The 16,234-nt window shown below is 52.5% G+C and overlaps 4 protein-coding genes across 4 annotated transcripts; all 4 read right to left on the reverse strand.

The window, feature by feature from the left end:
* Positions 1–1,181: 1,181 nt before the first annotated feature.
* On the reverse strand, positions 1,182–1,772 carry QC763_408458 (uncharacterized protein; the record flags this gene model as incomplete). Its single annotated transcript, XM_062912474.1, has 1 exon — positions 1,182–1,772. One exon carries the CDS (start codon positions 1,770–1,772, stop codon positions 1,182–1,184), a length of 591 nt encoding a protein of 196 aa, XP_062765885.1.
* A 3,411-nt stretch (positions 1,773–5,183) lies between these two features.
* On the reverse strand, positions 5,184–8,720 carry QC763_0067460 (uncharacterized protein; the record flags this gene model as incomplete). Its single annotated transcript, XM_062905930.1, has 4 exons — positions 8,436–8,720; positions 8,083–8,366; positions 6,969–8,014; positions 5,184–5,749 (listed from the first exon to the last, which is right to left on the reverse strand). The coding sequence occupies exons 1-4, from the start codon at positions 8,436–8,438 to the stop codon at positions 5,184–5,186; spliced, it is 1,899 nt and encodes a 632-aa protein (XP_062765886.1). The 5' UTR covers positions 8,439–8,720.
* Positions 8,721–8,920: 200 nt separating this feature from the next.
* Positions 8,921–13,775, reverse strand: HOF1 (formin-binding protein). Its single transcript, XM_062912473.1, has 5 exons — positions 13,226–13,775; positions 12,687–13,158; positions 12,514–12,618; positions 9,772–12,450; positions 8,921–9,716 (listed from the first exon to the last, which is right to left on the reverse strand). Exons 2-5 carry the CDS (start codon positions 12,727–12,729, stop codon positions 9,544–9,546), a joined length of 3,000 nt encoding a protein of 999 aa, XP_062765887.1. The 5' UTR covers positions 12,730–13,158; positions 13,226–13,775; the 3' UTR covers positions 8,921–9,543.
* Positions 13,776–14,192: 417 nt separating this feature from the next.
* QC763_408430 (uncharacterized protein) lies at positions 14,193–16,199 on the reverse strand (the record flags this gene model as incomplete). The annotated part of the gene is made up of 2 exons (XM_062912472.1): positions 14,193–15,778; positions 15,884–16,199. Coding segments are annotated over 2 exons (1,872 nt in total), but the record flags the coding sequence as incomplete, so codon positions are not given.
* Between the last annotated feature and the right edge of the window lie 35 nt (positions 16,200–16,234).

Here is a 16,234-nt window from a genome sequence, read left to right on the forward strand (position 1 = left end):
CCACCATTTCCCCACCTCGCGATGGGCATCCACCTGGCGTGCTGGCCAAGATGGCTGACAGAAGTTCTGGAATTGCCCAAATATGCAAATGACCAGAAGAGATTTCCTCTCACCGACGAGACCTGCTCGATTGATCGATGAGCTGTTCCCTCTAGCGTAGCAGATACACCGTTGGAAAAAAGCCTGTAGAGGACCGCTTCTCCAGAATGGCGGGGTATCTGAATCTTTCACTGACGTGCGGGGCCCGCTGGGCGATCGAGCTTGGATATTCACGTGATGTGATTGGCCCGCTCTGAGATCCACGTGTGATGATGCCTCCCTCGAGACGAAGACACGAAGACTCCGGGCCATCCATCCATCATCTTTGTGGCATATTGCATTGTTGCCTACTATTTTGATAATATTGCAGTCTGCTAATGCAAAATCATAGAATTCTTCCAACTCCTGCCAATCACGGCAACCCCACCGGCCTCGTCTCCCGGTGACCGCCTTTTCCACGATACAACACCATTTTTTTCCAGCATCATTTTTAGGCCTTCACAAACCGGCCGGCATCCAAGCCAGTCCGCTTGGCGTTCCTATCCAGCCTGGGCGTTTTCAGCAGGTCGAAAAAATCGAAACTCCACCCAGATCTCATCGAACTGACGACAATATTCGTAGGGCCGACCGGTCTTCTCTCTCCTGTTCCTTCGTGCTCCTTCGAGTCCCTGCGGAGAACTGCAGTCTAACGTGCCAAGAAATACCGCACCCGTCCATCCAAGCAGCTCATGACGCAATCTTCGTTGTGTTCGTGGCAGCTGTTGCCCACGCCGTATACTGTACTCTGTGGCAACACAATTAGCAACAGAAACGACACATTGTTGATATCCTGCAGGACCTTGGGGAACACAACAGCAGCAGCCCGAGTGGGATGTCCTCCTGATGTCACACAGGGAGCGATTCATTCAACCACCAACCACCATCCTTGCACCTGCCCAGGATTTATTTCTATCCTTCTAGAAGGAACGCACGGACCATCTCACTTACACGCTCAAGGAGCATCACCACTTACAGCAACTAAGATCAAGGCTTGATTAGTTATCAGATATTGCAGGGTCACCTCAGAGGATGCAAGTGCATCTCCATCTTTTCTGCGTTTTGAAATCAGATACCATCCATTGCATCCCACCTCATCTGACAGTCTATACTTGTGTTACCCTCACCAACATTTCACAGCCTTCAAGTAGGGGGCCCCATTTTCTTACAAAGCCTTCACTCATCTCCCATCCCTCCTCGCCCCACGGATCACACAGCACCATGTCCACCTCGTCATCCTGATACCCCTGAGACCCGCCGTTCGCGATGTCATTGTAAAATTCAGTCGTGTTATACACGTCTTGGTACATGATCAAGTTATCTCGAAGCTTGGGAAAAGGCACCGAGTCGATCCAACTCTCGTGTTGAACACTTTTCTGCAATGATGTCGGCCGCAGAGAGCTTCGGTCCATATTTAGGGGTATGAGAAAGACGCTCACGACCACGTCGGTCATATACGCCCTCGACGAGTTATATTGATCCAGCGGTATCCAGGAACGGTCCGCCAAACCAGAGTCTACAAGCGGGAAGGAATCAGGAGAGACCGGCGAAGACCAAGGGAACGACGCATTGTAGATGTCTGTTGGTGCCGCCTGAACTGGGGCTCTGCTGCTTGACGGGATGCAGGTGGCCGGAAATGGCATGAATTCGGCGATAGAGGATGGGTTGAAGTCGGAGAATGCGGTTGGACTAGTCATCGGGGCCTTTGGTGCAACGAAGAAATCGGACGCATCTGCCGGCAATGGGTATTCTGCAGCCGTCTCCTCACGTGGTACCCCTGTCTGGTCCTGGTCTTTTTGTTTTGCGGCTGCCTTCCGCTTGCCTGCACAACATATCAAAAGCCTTGTGTCAGTCACTCAAAGCATATGGGTTGTCCTCGAGCCAGGACCACCACTCTGAAGACTTACGCCATGCCCGCTGATGAAGCCGATTCTGACGACGTCTACGCTCTGCCGGATCAGTTACTCCAGTCCAGTCATCTGTGATCTCGAGAGCCTGTCATCAATTCAGTGTTAGCCCAGGCAGCAATTTGGAGTCGGAAACATCAGCATCAACGCACTTCGGATAGTTCTTTTTTCCGGTCAAGTACCAAACAATGCATTCTTTGACTCGGTCCTGTCATGATTTCGGGTTCGGTGTAAGTGACTAATACGCCGACGAGTTTGCTGATAGGGCGAGGGACGCTCGATTCAAATAGGAAAAGAGAAGCTGATTCCCTGACAGGCTATGCGTCTTGGGCAGCTTTGGAAGCATTCTGCATATATATCTACTTCTCTGTTGACCTTGAACCCCTGATATCGAAGATGGGGAAAGCTTCTAGGACTACGCCTTGAGCTTCAAGTACCGCGGAAATGACATCTGATTGGACGCTTGGCCGCCAGCGGAAAAGGGTCACATTGGTTGGTCTCGTTCGCACCTAAGCAACCTCGCATTACCGCAGCACCCTTCACTAGCCTGCAGCTGGCTTATAATCCGAGCTGTGGACACTACCAAAGTCCGAGATGTTAGTCTCAAATGGAGCATTTTGAGAATGGGTGACAAGGGCAGTAGTACTAAAAGGGCGTTGCTCCTGGGATCTGATGGGATGAGTAACGAGATACTTTGCTGACTTGTTCCCTTGTTTGGAAATCGAATTGCAAGTTTCTGATAATAGAACATCGAGAGGCATCACATCGAACGCAGCCAGCATCATCAGCATCATCATACCACCACGCCCGCTACTACCCGGGAGCCACCCACTCGTCGCGACACCACAATGAGCGGCAGTACTGACCAAACCACAAACTCCTCTGGTTCATCTCGGCCATCACTCTCACAGCAGCAATGGGTATCCTCACCAGCTTCACCACTCGGCATCGTGTTTCTCTCCGCCTGCAATGAAGCCCCTACATCTCAAGAGACTTATCTGCAGAACCATCTGAGTAACTACGCCCGAAGCTTCTATTCGACGCCACCGGGGTCATCCAGCCCACCGGGTTCCTCCTCACAAGTGACATCCTCTTCTCGTCCGTAGGGCTATAGCACCAGCGGGTGTGGACAGATGACGGCATACTTGGCAGTACCTAATCGAATCTCATTTTCTTTCCGGTGCGTGGCAGAACCCAATCATGACTGCCAGAGACGTGACCACTCGATGCGGCCTACACTGCAGAGAAAGTCTATCTTTTGCTGCATGTCATCAATTGAGCCCTACGCTTTGTGTCTCTGCTGCGTTTTGAATCGGGTAGAAGTCAGCAGTAGTGATGTACTGGGACTAATTCATTCGCTTAGGCAAAGTTCTTTTTTGGGTGTTTATGGGGCGATTTTTTGGCACTTGGTTATTGGTTTCAGGGTGGGAGTTACTCTCCAGTTGGAATTGTTTCTTTTATTTTGGGACAGGGCCTAATCCGAGTTGGGGGGAGGGTCCAATGGTTTGGATATCACCATCACGAAGCTCACCACAATCACACACATTTCTCGCCGAAACTCTTCGAATCTCGAGGCCGGATGGAGCAAGAATCATCACGGGAAAGACCAATTCCGGTGGGGTTGAGCGGCGGCAAAGGGAAGGGCGGAGTGTGTGTGTGTGTTGGGGGGGGGCGGGGGTTGGTAAACTCTAACTACTTCTAGAAGCAAAAGATGGGAGGGAGACTATAGGACGCTTCTGCGGCGGAGACGGGTATAATCACCGTCACCGGTGGTCCGGTTCCTCCTGGAAAGTGTGGTGGTAGCAGACATGCATGGCCCGTTTGATTGGGTTGACGGGAGGATCAAGAGGCGTATTTCTTATTCCTGGGTGGTGTTTCTTGGGGTATTTGGTTAGTTAGGGGGGCGAAGCCCGAAGGCGGCGAGGTATACGGTCAGGACTTGATATCACTTGGGGGGGTGGGCAAGACTGGAAACAAGGAACAAGGCGGCGAGCAAACAGGAAGCCAACAACCAAGTCATCAACAACAATATACACGAACTTTTTCAACGCGATTTAGAAACTCTCTACAGGACATGGGTGTTTGAAATGCAGATATGATTCATCCTTACATTTATCTGCCCGCGAGCTTACTCATCTCTACGGCGGTTGGCGTGGAATTGGCTGACAGCATCACACGAAGGTTGTATTGTAGCCTGGCCTTGGCTTCTACAGCCCGATTTGGGGTATATCTTTCGAGCTGAGGCCGCAACGTTGCGGAGAAGGGGAGCAATGAATGGGTTGATCTCGATGCTTTTAAGAAGCGAAGAGAAGAAGGTGTATGGAGGGAATACGCTGTTTTGGTAAACTCCGGTTGCTGTCGGGGAATACCGACTGGTAATTTTGTGGTGGTGATGGAGTCAGAAAGGGTAGCTCGTATTCTGGGGGTGGAGAGGATGTGCACTTGAATGTGTGTTATGGGCCAAGTCTGCCTTGTGAGTTCACGGGAATGCCGATTGTTTATACGTTCTGGGCAGCATGAGAAAAAGAAGGGAGATCGTCAACATGTCAAACTTGGCCTGCAATACTCTGGATGTAAAGACTGGGGTGGCAAAGTAAGTTGACATGTCATCGTCCTCTAGATTGCGTGACAAAGGTTGGCCAAAACTCCTCCAGATATAGTGTATAGCTTTTTCAAGATAGTGTACATGCCTATCCGTGTCTTGAGGATGCATTCAATAATAAATAATAACCATTAAATGATAGTGAACAGGCCTATCTGCATCGTTAGGAGGCGTAAGTCGATCGCCCATCTAAGTACATTTGCTAACTTGCAGCACTGCTGATATTATCCGGGGCGTGCCCCTTCCCCAAATACCAGTCCTCTTTATAATCCCTAGTCAGAGCCGCCCTCCTAGCTACCCCCATATCCACACTCATGAGCCATACGCTCCTCGTACTGCCCATCCTCCTCCGCCAGCCGTTCCAGCCGTGCCAGCCGTTCAGCAGACTCGTCAACGTCCCTGGGGCTAGGAGAAGGGGAACTAGCCCCTGGCACTTGCTTCCTTTTTATCCCCTCCACCCGCTTCCTCACCACCTCGCCAATCCCACGTTGTAAGACTTCCGCAGAGAAAAGCCAAGGAGGCAGCGGTATAAAAACCTCTCCCTTCAAGTCAGCAAACGTATTCAACAACCATCCGGCAGCCAAATTCACATTCCCAAGCTACCTCTCGGGAACCCACCGCCGAAGTGCACCTTCCGGACCGAGGGCACCTGTCCCTCTATCAGGCCAGCACCGAATAATCGGCGACTCAGGCTTCAACTTCTCCGCGGGTAGGCCCATCATCGCCTTATCTCCACCGTGATTAGGATGAGCAAAAACATTCTGGTCCACCCATCTGTACACAAACGCACAAGTAAAGCCAAACAGCTTGACACTCCCATCACTCAGAATCAACACCTTGCCCGGGCCAGGAGCATTGATCCCAATCTCAACATTCCACCACATTTTATGACTCGCCTCCGACACCTTCCGTAGGATATCCAACCGAGTCTTCTCATCAGGAAGCCTACCATGATCCACCGTCCTATCAATGGTACGAGCCCTCCCAATCTTCTCCTCCATCGTCTCCACCCCCTTGTAATGATCCATCAACACCATCCTCACCCACCTCGCCGTCCTCTCCGGGACGTGCGTCTCCACCTCAAAAGTAAAACTCCCATTAAACTGGGGGACGATAACCTTCAGACCCTTCCCCCTCCCCACCCCCCCAAAAAAGACGGAAAACACTTGTACGCGTGCGTCTCGGTAGCGTAATCAAGCTTCACCCTCGCCATGCAGTCCAGATACTCGTAGCACGCCTTCCCCTCCATCCGAAGATCACACCCTGGGTTGCCGTGGGGTGGGTAATCCACCCCGTCGTATATCTTCGCGACGAACGTGTTGTTGGGTTTGTTGTCCATGTAGCAAATCACCACGTGCGGTCTCCCTTCGTTTTCCAAATCGTTAAAGTTGCGGGTGGCGATGTCTTAAGGGATGGTGATCTCGTAGATATCCCCAAAGTCGATAGGTTTTGTCTCCATGGGGGGAGTTGTCAAGCGCAAAGTCGATACGGTCGGTGAGGGAGCTGCTTTTGGGGCCGGGGTGCTGCTGGTGGTTGTGGCCGACGTGGGAGTAACGACGGGGAGGTTCCCCGTCGTAGTGTGTACCTCATGGCCCAGGTGCTCGATGTTTGAAGAGGGTGAGGGCGCGACCGGGGCGGTAGCGTCCATGTGGACCAAGGCGGTCGGGCGAGGTGGTGGTGATGGTGTTGTCTGTGCTCATGGTGACGAACGGGTTTTGTCTTGTTGATAGATAGTGTGGGAAGATGTCAGGTATGAAAAAGATTGGCAGTTGAGAGAGGCAGCTGAGTGTGGTGTGTCGGGTAAGAAGGAAAAGTGTGGGCTGGGTGTGAGGAAGGGTGGCTTTATAGATTTGCTAAACTCTACAGAGAGCAAAAGACTTCAAGCCACTATGGAAAGTTCAGCACATGAGAGAAAGTTCAACACAGAATCAAAGTCTAAGGAAGAGAGGAAACCTTCAGTGGTGGAAAAGATGGCTTGGTTTGCCGCACTGTTGTCTTGAGCTTAGATGCTAGAATATGTTAGAATTAGACTGATAAACCTACATGATTTTGCAAACACCTGTAACTTTATGGGTATCATTTCGTTTGCCATTTAGTATCCCAGTGTATAAATAAGCGGCAGACACTTCGGCAGGCCACCTGGTTCCTAACCTCTTCAATTAAACCAAGATAAATCATTATGGGGGCTTGGCACTAAAAACTAACGACTCTCTGAATGCCTAGAATATCGCTCTGGCCACATATTGAACTACCGTCTGGCCGATCATATCGCTATGTGAAGAGTATCGCTATACTTCGTATGGCTGTGTATAGGTCTGACCGTAAAGCTCCAACCTCCCCTAATCTTCCATGAATGAAGATGATAAGCCCCCATTATGACTTACTCACCCTTCTCCTCCTCGGCCCTGCCTCCCCCTTTGCAGCATCACTATAATTCGTACTCGTCCCAATGCCCGAGTCCTTCCAATCGCTCCCCTCCCCATCCTCCTCATCATCCCCCTGTTCACCAAAATCTGGCAATTTGGTCATTAAAAGGTCCAATCCCCCCTCGCCTTCCTCCTTCTTAATCTTCCCCTCCAGCCCCGACGAACTCTCATACCTCAACGGCGGTTCTCCCGTCCCAGTAGGAAATGTTCTTTCTGTATCCGACATCTCATCTTCCTCCTTAATCAGACTCTGTTCCAGCGTCGGTTCCTGCCTCGGTTCCCAGTCTTCAATCTGCTTTTGCTGATCGCTACCACGAATACCCCCGAGAAGTAGAATCCCCAACGCCAAACACCCCATCTCCACCGCCCAAAACAGCCCCGTAATTCCAAAAAACGACAGGATACGCCATTCATACATCACCCACCTCAATCCCCTCAACCTGGCCACAATTTCGACCCGGCATTCATATACCCCCAATCCCTGCCCAGCCTGCACCTCCACCACCATACTCCTTGGCATCTTCTCCCCCTGTCCCTGCCCCTTTCTCAACCAAGAGTCACCCCTCCCACTCCCAAAAGCCATCGCCTCCACCATCTTCACCTTCAACATCGTCGCATCCGCCCGTTGCGTAAACAACATGTGATACGGCAAAAACAATATCCTCTTCGCCAACGAAACCAACGGATCAGTATAAGGAATAATTGCCGGCCTCGCACTTGTCAATAACACCGTCGAGGACTTCATCAATGGCCCCAAACTGAGACTCGTCACCAAATCCGTCTGCCCGGTCGTCTTATCCATCAACACAACAGGATTGTACATCCCCGCCCCCCCAGCAGGTGTGTGCTCCGTCAGGTCCGTATCCAGCAAGTGGATCAGCACCATGAAATTCCCCCTCTTTATATTCTCCGGCGTCAGAGGCAGCGTCAACGAAACCGATATATCGTACGGTTGGTCAGGGAGGAGCTTCAGGCTTGTTAACGCGACCGGGTTTTGGCCGTATCTGCCATCAACAGTCAGCCACAGACTTTTAAGAAAAACAGGGGAGAAGGGAGAGGCGGGAGAGCACACCCATAATGCAGATAAACCTCCTGCTCATGCACCTGTTTGGGCAGGTAAACATAGTAAGAGGCCACGTAGACCACCGCAGCAACAAGATATAGTATGACCGCCGCGGTGAGTAGCAAAATCGACCATATCAAACTCCTCTGAACAGTCCTAGACGTCAACAGGTAAACAACCCCCTTCTTCGTCTCCCTCAACAACGCGCGGAGCCCGGTCGTGATCTGGCTCCATTGGTGGGATAGGAGGGCAAATTCGTCGTCTTCGCCGGCGGCAACAGTGTTATGTTGGGCCTGGCCACATCAAAAGGTTAGCGATCCAGATAAGAGAACTTATGAAACTCAAGGGAGGGCGACGCGTACCATCTTGTCACAATTACCTGGATCCAATGGCCTCGCGTGGATCCAAAAAAAAAACCTAGTGTATCTCCAGCTTGTGGTGTTTGTCGCTCTCTCTACCAAACGTGGTTCATTCTCCGGATGTAATATTAAGATGTGATGCTGAAATCGTCTGGAGGAATTCGCTGCCCTCTCTTTATTACCACATACCGTGTCCGTTCCGTGGTTCCTGCCCAACTGAGGTAACTTCACTCACACACGAAAAATGTCAGGCGCATTCTCATTGGCATGTGAAGTGCGAAATTGCAGTTGGCTGTTTGGGGGAAGAGCTAGGGACCAGGAGCTTTCACCCCTTCACCCCCCCAACCCACTTTTTGGCATCCCTGCAGCGCCTGATGTCATCCCAACTTGGCGCTTCACATGGGTCTTGGCATCCGATATCCGATATCCACTACTTGGGTCTTGCGAATAACTTCACGTCTTTGCGGTAACCTTTTGTTGTGGCTGAATGAAGGCGTAACTGGAACATGGTCGTCTGAGTGTGTACAAAGAACACGAGCAGATGGCGTAAACGCCCATCTGTCAGCAACTGATGACTCCGATGGTACGAACTACTACCGGCCTGGCAGCAGGAAACATAAATATCTCTCCCGACGCACATGCAACTTGGTAGACAACGTTTATTTCCATCTCTGTCTTAAAACTAAACAACAACATAGCAATGGGGTAGTCGTAGTAGCAGTAACCGGAAAATGATCCCAAGCAGAAAAAAACAAGCTGAAAAGAAAAAAAGTAAAAAAGAATCCATCAATCAAAATCAGAACAAGCTCGCTCGAGCAAAAATCCCCAATACAAACCCCATCGTTCCATGTACACATTTCAGACATCCCAAATCGTCACCATCACCTTCCTAAGTCCAACCCAAGCCCTTGGTATCCCCCATCATTATAAAACAAACCATGACAGATCCACCAAACCAACCCGACCCCAACCATACCGCCGTGAAAAAGTCGGAGGGATTCACCCCTTTCCCACATCTTCTTTTCCACCTCCATCCCATAACCTCCTACTATCCTCCTCTCGCCATCTTCTTCTTTCCCCATCATATCCCCTTTGCCCTGTTGCAACTCCCCTAACTCAGAGGCTGCAAATAGTTGCTGGGCACCAACCCAACCTGCCCATTCCCACCCTGCACCGTCGCCTCCCACCACCCGTCATCCTGATGCCTCAACACAGCCAAAACATCCCCCTTTGCAAACCCCAGCTCCTCCGGAATCGCCGCTTGGTACATATACAGTGCTCGAGCTACAACCAACGTTAGCCAACATCCCCCAAATGAACTTGTCACCGTTAAACTCACCAAAATGCATAATAGCCCTCCCATCCCTAGTATACGTCCCCGGATCCCCCACCTGCCTATCCCTCCCCCCAGCCCCCCCAGCAGCAACACTCTTGCTCCTCGCCCTGCTCGCCCCTCCATTCCCACCACTTCCCTCATACAAACTCATATTGCTCGCCACCACATTCCCACTGCTCCCCGCCCTGACGTTCCCGGCCGTATTGCTCCTCCCATGCCTCCCCCTCTGACTCCCCCCATACAAACTCCCCTCATCCCCACCACCACCCGTCGGGATCGACCCCGCCACCGAAAGCGCCATCGAATGATTCTGGTGTCCCGACATACTACTCGCCGGCCTCTGACTATACGGCGCCGGGCTCGCACTCCTCCCATCACCCATCACGCTCGGCGAACCCCTCCCGGGCTGCTCATACCGACCAGAATAACTCCCCCTATGCTGCTGCTGCGACGACACAGACCCCCGATGCTGCTGACTCTGATGCTGACTCCCCGTCGAACTCGAAAACATATTCGGACTCGCACTCCCATTCCCATACCCGACACTGGGACTAGCCCTCGACCCCGGTCTAGGACTAGCACTCCTCGTCGGCGCCGGACTCGCCGCCCTGACCGTATCATTCCCCCTCGTCCCCGGCCTCGACATACTCCTAGCATAATCCCCCCCACCACCCCCACCAGACCCCGGCCGTCCCCCATCAAACAAGCTCCTCGTCTGCGTCTGAAACTTCTCCGAAGCCGCCTTCATCGCCTTGGAGGTGACCGCCGGCGGCGGCACCCCCAACCGCTGAACCTGAACCTGCTGATCATAACTTGGCGGCGGCGTCCCCCTCATGGCAGCAACAACAGCGCTGTTCCCGCTTACACTCATCGCTCCCGGCCTCCCTCCAGGAGCGGGCGTGGCAATACCATGATAGTGATCTGCCGACACCCTTCCCCCGCCCCCGCTACCATTCATCTTGTTACTCCCCGACGTCACCCCCTTCAGCTCCGCAAGCGCCATAGCAATTGGGTCGTCTTCTGGTGTAGCCGGCGAAGCTTGCTGTTTTTGACGAGCAGTGTCGTCAACCTGGAAGACGTTTCCTCCCACGTTGAGTGCGAGGCTAGCATTGGCAGCAATGGGATCGGGACTGACGCTTCGGTCGGGGGTGATGACCTGGTCGTTGCTCTTGTTGAAAGCCCCCGTGAGCTGGGGACGCTGGTTGTTGGTGGGGTGCCAGGTGTTTCTGCTGTTGGGGGCGACTTCCTTGGTGCTCTTTCTGCGGAAGGGACTGTTGTTTCCAAAGAACCCGCTCTTCTTCTTGAGGACCTTTTTGTCGGGGGACTCACTGCCTTGTTGGGGCTGTTGCTGTTGTTGGAGTTGTTGAGGTGGTTGCTGTTGTTGTTGTTGGACAGGGGGTTGGCGCTGTTGGGCTGGTGGCTGCTGCTGCTGCTGCTGCTGCTGCTGTTTGACGGGCGCCATGGCTTGCTGGGGCGGTTCTTGACTAGAGAAGGACGTCTCGCTGTGGGAGCCTCTGCTAGAGGGTCGGGCTGATGTGGCAGATGGCGCCGTGCTGAGGTCGGAAGCTGTGGGCCGACAGAGCATGGTCATGCCATCCATTGGGTAGGGATCGTGAGGAACAGGCGCGAACTCGTTGGGATCGTAGTCCATGTTGCTGGCTTGAGGAGACTGATAGCCTCTAGGCGCTACCCTCCGTTGATCTTGTTTCAAGTCTTGCTGGGGAATAACCGGGACCGCAGCAGCAATCGCCTTCTGAGGCAACGCCGCCGCTGGGCCTCGTGCCGGCTCAGGATCACCATGAAGCTTCCGTGCCAATGCCGAGTTCGGATCGTGATGAGACTCAAAAGTCGAAGGTTGTGGCGACGAAGAGCGGAAAGCCGGGTTTATACTCCTCGAAAACTGCGCGACCGAATAATTATCATCGTCCGACACATCCGACTGGGAATCCATATCCCCCCGGCAAAAGTTGATGTACTTTGGCGCATCCGGAATCTCCTGACCAGTCCCCTTCTCGGTGATGAACGTTATTATGTCCTTCTCCACCTCCATATGTTCCAGGGACAGCCTGATCTTTTCACAGGAAGAGTCGTCACTAACGCAGACAGTCGACGCAATATTCGCAAACTGCCAGAGGCTGCTCTTGGTGAAATCCAAGCGCTCCTCCTCTAAATCCTGGAACTTGTCAGCCGCCGCCTTCCACTCCCTGTTCCACCTCGCCGTTGTCTCCTCCAGCGCCCTGACCGCAGCCTCGTACTCGGCGTTGGAGGCAGCCAAGCTGATCTGTGTCTTCTCCAACTTCGCCTTATTCTTTCTCTCCTCTTGGCCCATGACCATGTGCCCTTGTGCGAGGTAGCCCTTGATCTTGAGACACTCCTGCTCGTACTTGTCTCTCGTCTTGTTGACCATCTGCGTCTGCTGCACCTTGGTCTTGAGCAGCTTCTCCACCGTGTTCTGCACAATCTTTCGTCGCTCCTTCATCCCACCAGCAAACGCAGCCAGGGGTTCCTCGAGTTCGCTCTTCATTTGCTGCGCGATATGCTGATGCTGTTTGCCCATCGACTCGACTTCAGCCCGGACAATATCCAGCGACTGTCTCAAAGTCCCCGTCTCCTGCGAACCCAGGTTCTTGCGGCATAGCGAGAGTAGTTTTCGGGCGTAATCGTCTTCGATAGATGCGCGGGCTGTTTTTTCCCCCCCCGACTGTCAGTCGATTCTCACCTGGCCTGAAAAGGAGAGAAACTCACCGCTGTAGAAGTTCTTGAGTTCATCGCATGTGAGCTTGGCGTTTGCCATGCGCTCGAGCAGGGGTCCGACACCGGCATCGTCTTTACCCCAGAAGTTGTTGGCGACTATTATTATCGGAAAAAGTCAGTCGTTGAATCCCCCTTCCGAAGCCGTCCAGCTCCATCAAACTTACAAGAAAGGGCGACGGCCGGCCCATCGTTGTAATCGGCCGTCATGGCGCCTGACGGAGAAGCGAAACTGAGATTGACCTAGTTTTTTCTCCTTTCTGCTTCAAGTAAAATCCCCGGAAAACACTAGGAAATTTTGCTTTGCCGCCGCAGCGTCGCGGGCAATGTGCTCTTCAATCTGATATAGTGTTGCAAAATCGATATGGAAAACCCGCGCGCCAAGTCGGCCAGCGAGACAAGACACACAAAAGGAAGATTGCCGCTGCGGTAAAAGGGCTGGTAAAGACAGTTTCAATATGCCGGGTGAGTTAAGAAGGGGGGGTTGGATCTGGAATGTATAATGGGTGTTGAAGAAAAGGAAAGAGAGCAACAGTTCTTGGTTTCCTGCTGCACAAGTGTTGACTTCCTTTGCCGCTGACGCCGGGTTGGATGGATTGGTCGCGAGGGGCAACCACACTGCACAAGCGCCGAGCCGCTCTGACTTGCATGATCAGCCCTCCCCCACCATTGAAGAAATGATGGTTAGCGGGGGACTTTTACTCACTTTCTTGCTTTTGTGGTGTTTTGGCGACGGTAAACCAAACTCAAGGCCTTTTGTCAAGATTGAGGATGGTTTCTCGAGAGGGAATTGTCGTCGTGGGTCAGAAAGAAAAGTGGGAAGACCCTCACAAGCTGATGATGTGTTAAGGAGGGGCTGGGAAAGCCTTGCTCGATTGCTCCCTATTCGTTGGTTGTCCTGCGCTAACAACGTGGTGCTCAGATCCGCCTTCTCTTCGGAAAGGGGCACATTATCCAAGGTCAAAATTGTGCTTCTTTAGGTATTGACGGGTCCTAAGCGTCTATCGCTCGGGTTCCAGCTCAATTAACATCACTGGTAGTTGAGTCGCAGCAACCAAGTCGCTCGGCTTATGGGTGCTTGGGCGGATGGCAAAAGATCCCTCGCCTGCAAGCTCAAGATCTCTCGCCCGCAAGCCCACTATATCGTCTCTAACTGCAGTCGCCCAGGCCTTTAACAATCGGGTCAACGCAACCCCCAACAGCATCATCTTGGGCTTGCAGGCGAGGAATTTCGGGCTTGCGGGCGATTGTTAATCGTGATAGCTGCAGAATACGAAAAGAGGGAAGAATACGACTGCATTTCTTTGTTTGCTTTTGGCTTTCACAGTGCGCTCCTTCCTTTAAATACGACCTTGTTCGTTCCTTTCCCAGAGTGGCCCTTCGTTCGTTCTTTCCCCCAAATCATCCTGGTCAAGGCCGTAAAAAACCGTACTCTCCCATTCAGCCTTGTTTACTACTTATATGAAGAAAGCTTAAGACTTAGTATAGTATGGCTTTGAAGGGCTCGGGAGGACTTGTCCAGTTTAGTTTAAGAGATGTTTGGACTATAGAGAGAGGCGCCTTGGACATTGATTTGGTATGTGTATGGTCGATCAGATCATGAAATCTTCAGGATATGAGGTGGGGGCTCTGCCAAAACCCAATACAATTACACAGTATGGTCAAACCTCAAGTTGGGATTCTCTTTCCTGATCTTAAAATTCATGACTGATCCCCTCGTCTCAGCTTTAGAAGATCCACCAACTTCACCGACCCCTTCCCACCCCAGCCATTTGGGCCACTATCCACCTCTGGACGAATGGCGCAGTACCAAGCCCACGTCCTCCTATCGAGTTCTGCCACATCAAGATGATCCGCCCAGCTATCAAAAAGCAATCTCAACGCCCCAAGCAACAACCCCAAATTCTCCTCTCTCTCCGCCTCCAGTACTTTGGCCGTTTTATGCACCGCTTTTTTCTTTGAAGGGCTCGTCGCTGTTTCGTCGGCTGGCGGTGGTGATGGCTTCCCAAAACTCCTCAGCAGATACGATCTGGCCGCCTCGGGCCGGTGAATATGCATCCCCACCACATGGGTTAGCGGCTGCAGCTGCTTGCCTGACCCGTAACCTCCAACTGTGGTCCCAAGCTGGGCTTTTCTCATGGCCTCGAGATCCAGGCCCCAAAGAGCCTCGCCTCCGAGTGAAATACTTCCTCCCGTCTTTCGCATTCGTTCACCGAGCGCAGACGTAACCGCATTTCTCATCAACCTCCACCTGTCCGGCCCTAACATCGTCCCTCCGAACCAACGGGTGAGAACGACGAGTGTATCGACCGCCCCAGCCTCCCGCATAACCTTCAGCATGAGATCCCCACACCCAGTCTCCCCATCATCAAACGACTCCTCCCTCATGGTCCTCTGAGTGAGCCAATTCGCATTCTCTGGCGGCTTCAGCCGGAAAGCCCAGGCATTATGCGTTGCACTCTTCAACTCAGGGTGATTATGCATCAAGCTCTCCATCAAGTACTTCCTCTGTGACGGTGACGTTAAATGAATGGCCCTCGCCACAAACTTGGAGTCCTTCATAATAATCGGCGGGCTCGTAGACCAAGTAGCCGTAGGTGTAGGCGCCGGGTCCAGCGTCGAGGCCGTCGTCGCACTCGTCGCCTGTGACCCTCCCGCTCCATCCTTTTTTTCGTCGCCGGACCTTTCCTCACCTTTCCACTCATACCCACTCCTTTTGAGAACCGCAACCTCTCTACCCATTACCTTCACCCTCGGCTGACCTTCCCCATACCCCTCCTGATCCGCACTAGGACCTTTGTCCAGTCCCAAACTCACAGCCTTGGACCGAGAGTTGGCGCTCACCACCGCCTGACCGAGGCTGAGTCTACTCGATAACGGCTGCTCAGGCATGGTATATCTAAGCATCTCCACCGCAAAGGCAAGTACGAGTGGCGCCCGGTTAGTTTCGATGACCGTCTTCTTTATAGTATCCTCGTCTGTGCATATTGGCAGCTCCAGGGAAGCCTCCAATTCCTGGGGGGTCATTTCAACAGGGCCAGTCATGAAAACGTCGCTTTTGGCGCGTTTGGATACCGGTGATGTGGATGATATTGATGATCCACGCTTGAGAACACCGCCGCCAGAGGGTGGTGATGATGACTGTGTGGCATTTCTCCTGATGACGGCCTTGCAGGCGTTTTGGAGAGCGCGTGCGACTTTATCGTCTTTGAGAGCTTCCTGAACGGTGGGGAGGGACGCTTCGGATATTTGTTTGATGCTGTTTTGACTTGTTAGTTGATATTGAATTGGTATAGATGTCGATAAAGTCGTATATTCCCAAAAGAATATGAGGTCGAGGCTCAAAATCAAGCCGATAGCTCACCTCCTGAGATCAACTGCCTGGAGGGCTTTGATTGATGTCATAGCTTGGAGCATGGGCATTTTTCTTGTGACGGTCATGAGCCGTATGAGGTCTTGGAGATCCTGTTGGGTAGCCATCTTTGCAATGTGACTGACTGCCTGGAAAATGATGAGGCCGGTAGACGTCTTCGTGAGAAATGTCGTGAAGACGAAGTGATGGTCGTGTGTGAGTGCCAGGAGAAAGGGCGAATCAGGATACCCCTGGCTAGCTTTGTGTGGGGAATCTAGGCACCTGTGGAGCCGTGTGCGGGAAGGTGGGGGGGTGGCATCGTTGACAGAGAAAGACTGCAACAAGATAGCAAGGCCTTTAGGG

This window comes from Podospora pseudopauciseta, chromosome 4 (genome assembly GCF_035222475.1).
Source record: "Podospora pseudopauciseta strain CBS 411.78 chromosome 4, whole genome shotgun sequence".
In the NCBI taxonomy this organism is placed as follows: Eukaryota; Fungi; Ascomycota; class Sordariomycetes; order Sordariales; family Podosporaceae; genus Podospora; species Podospora pseudopauciseta.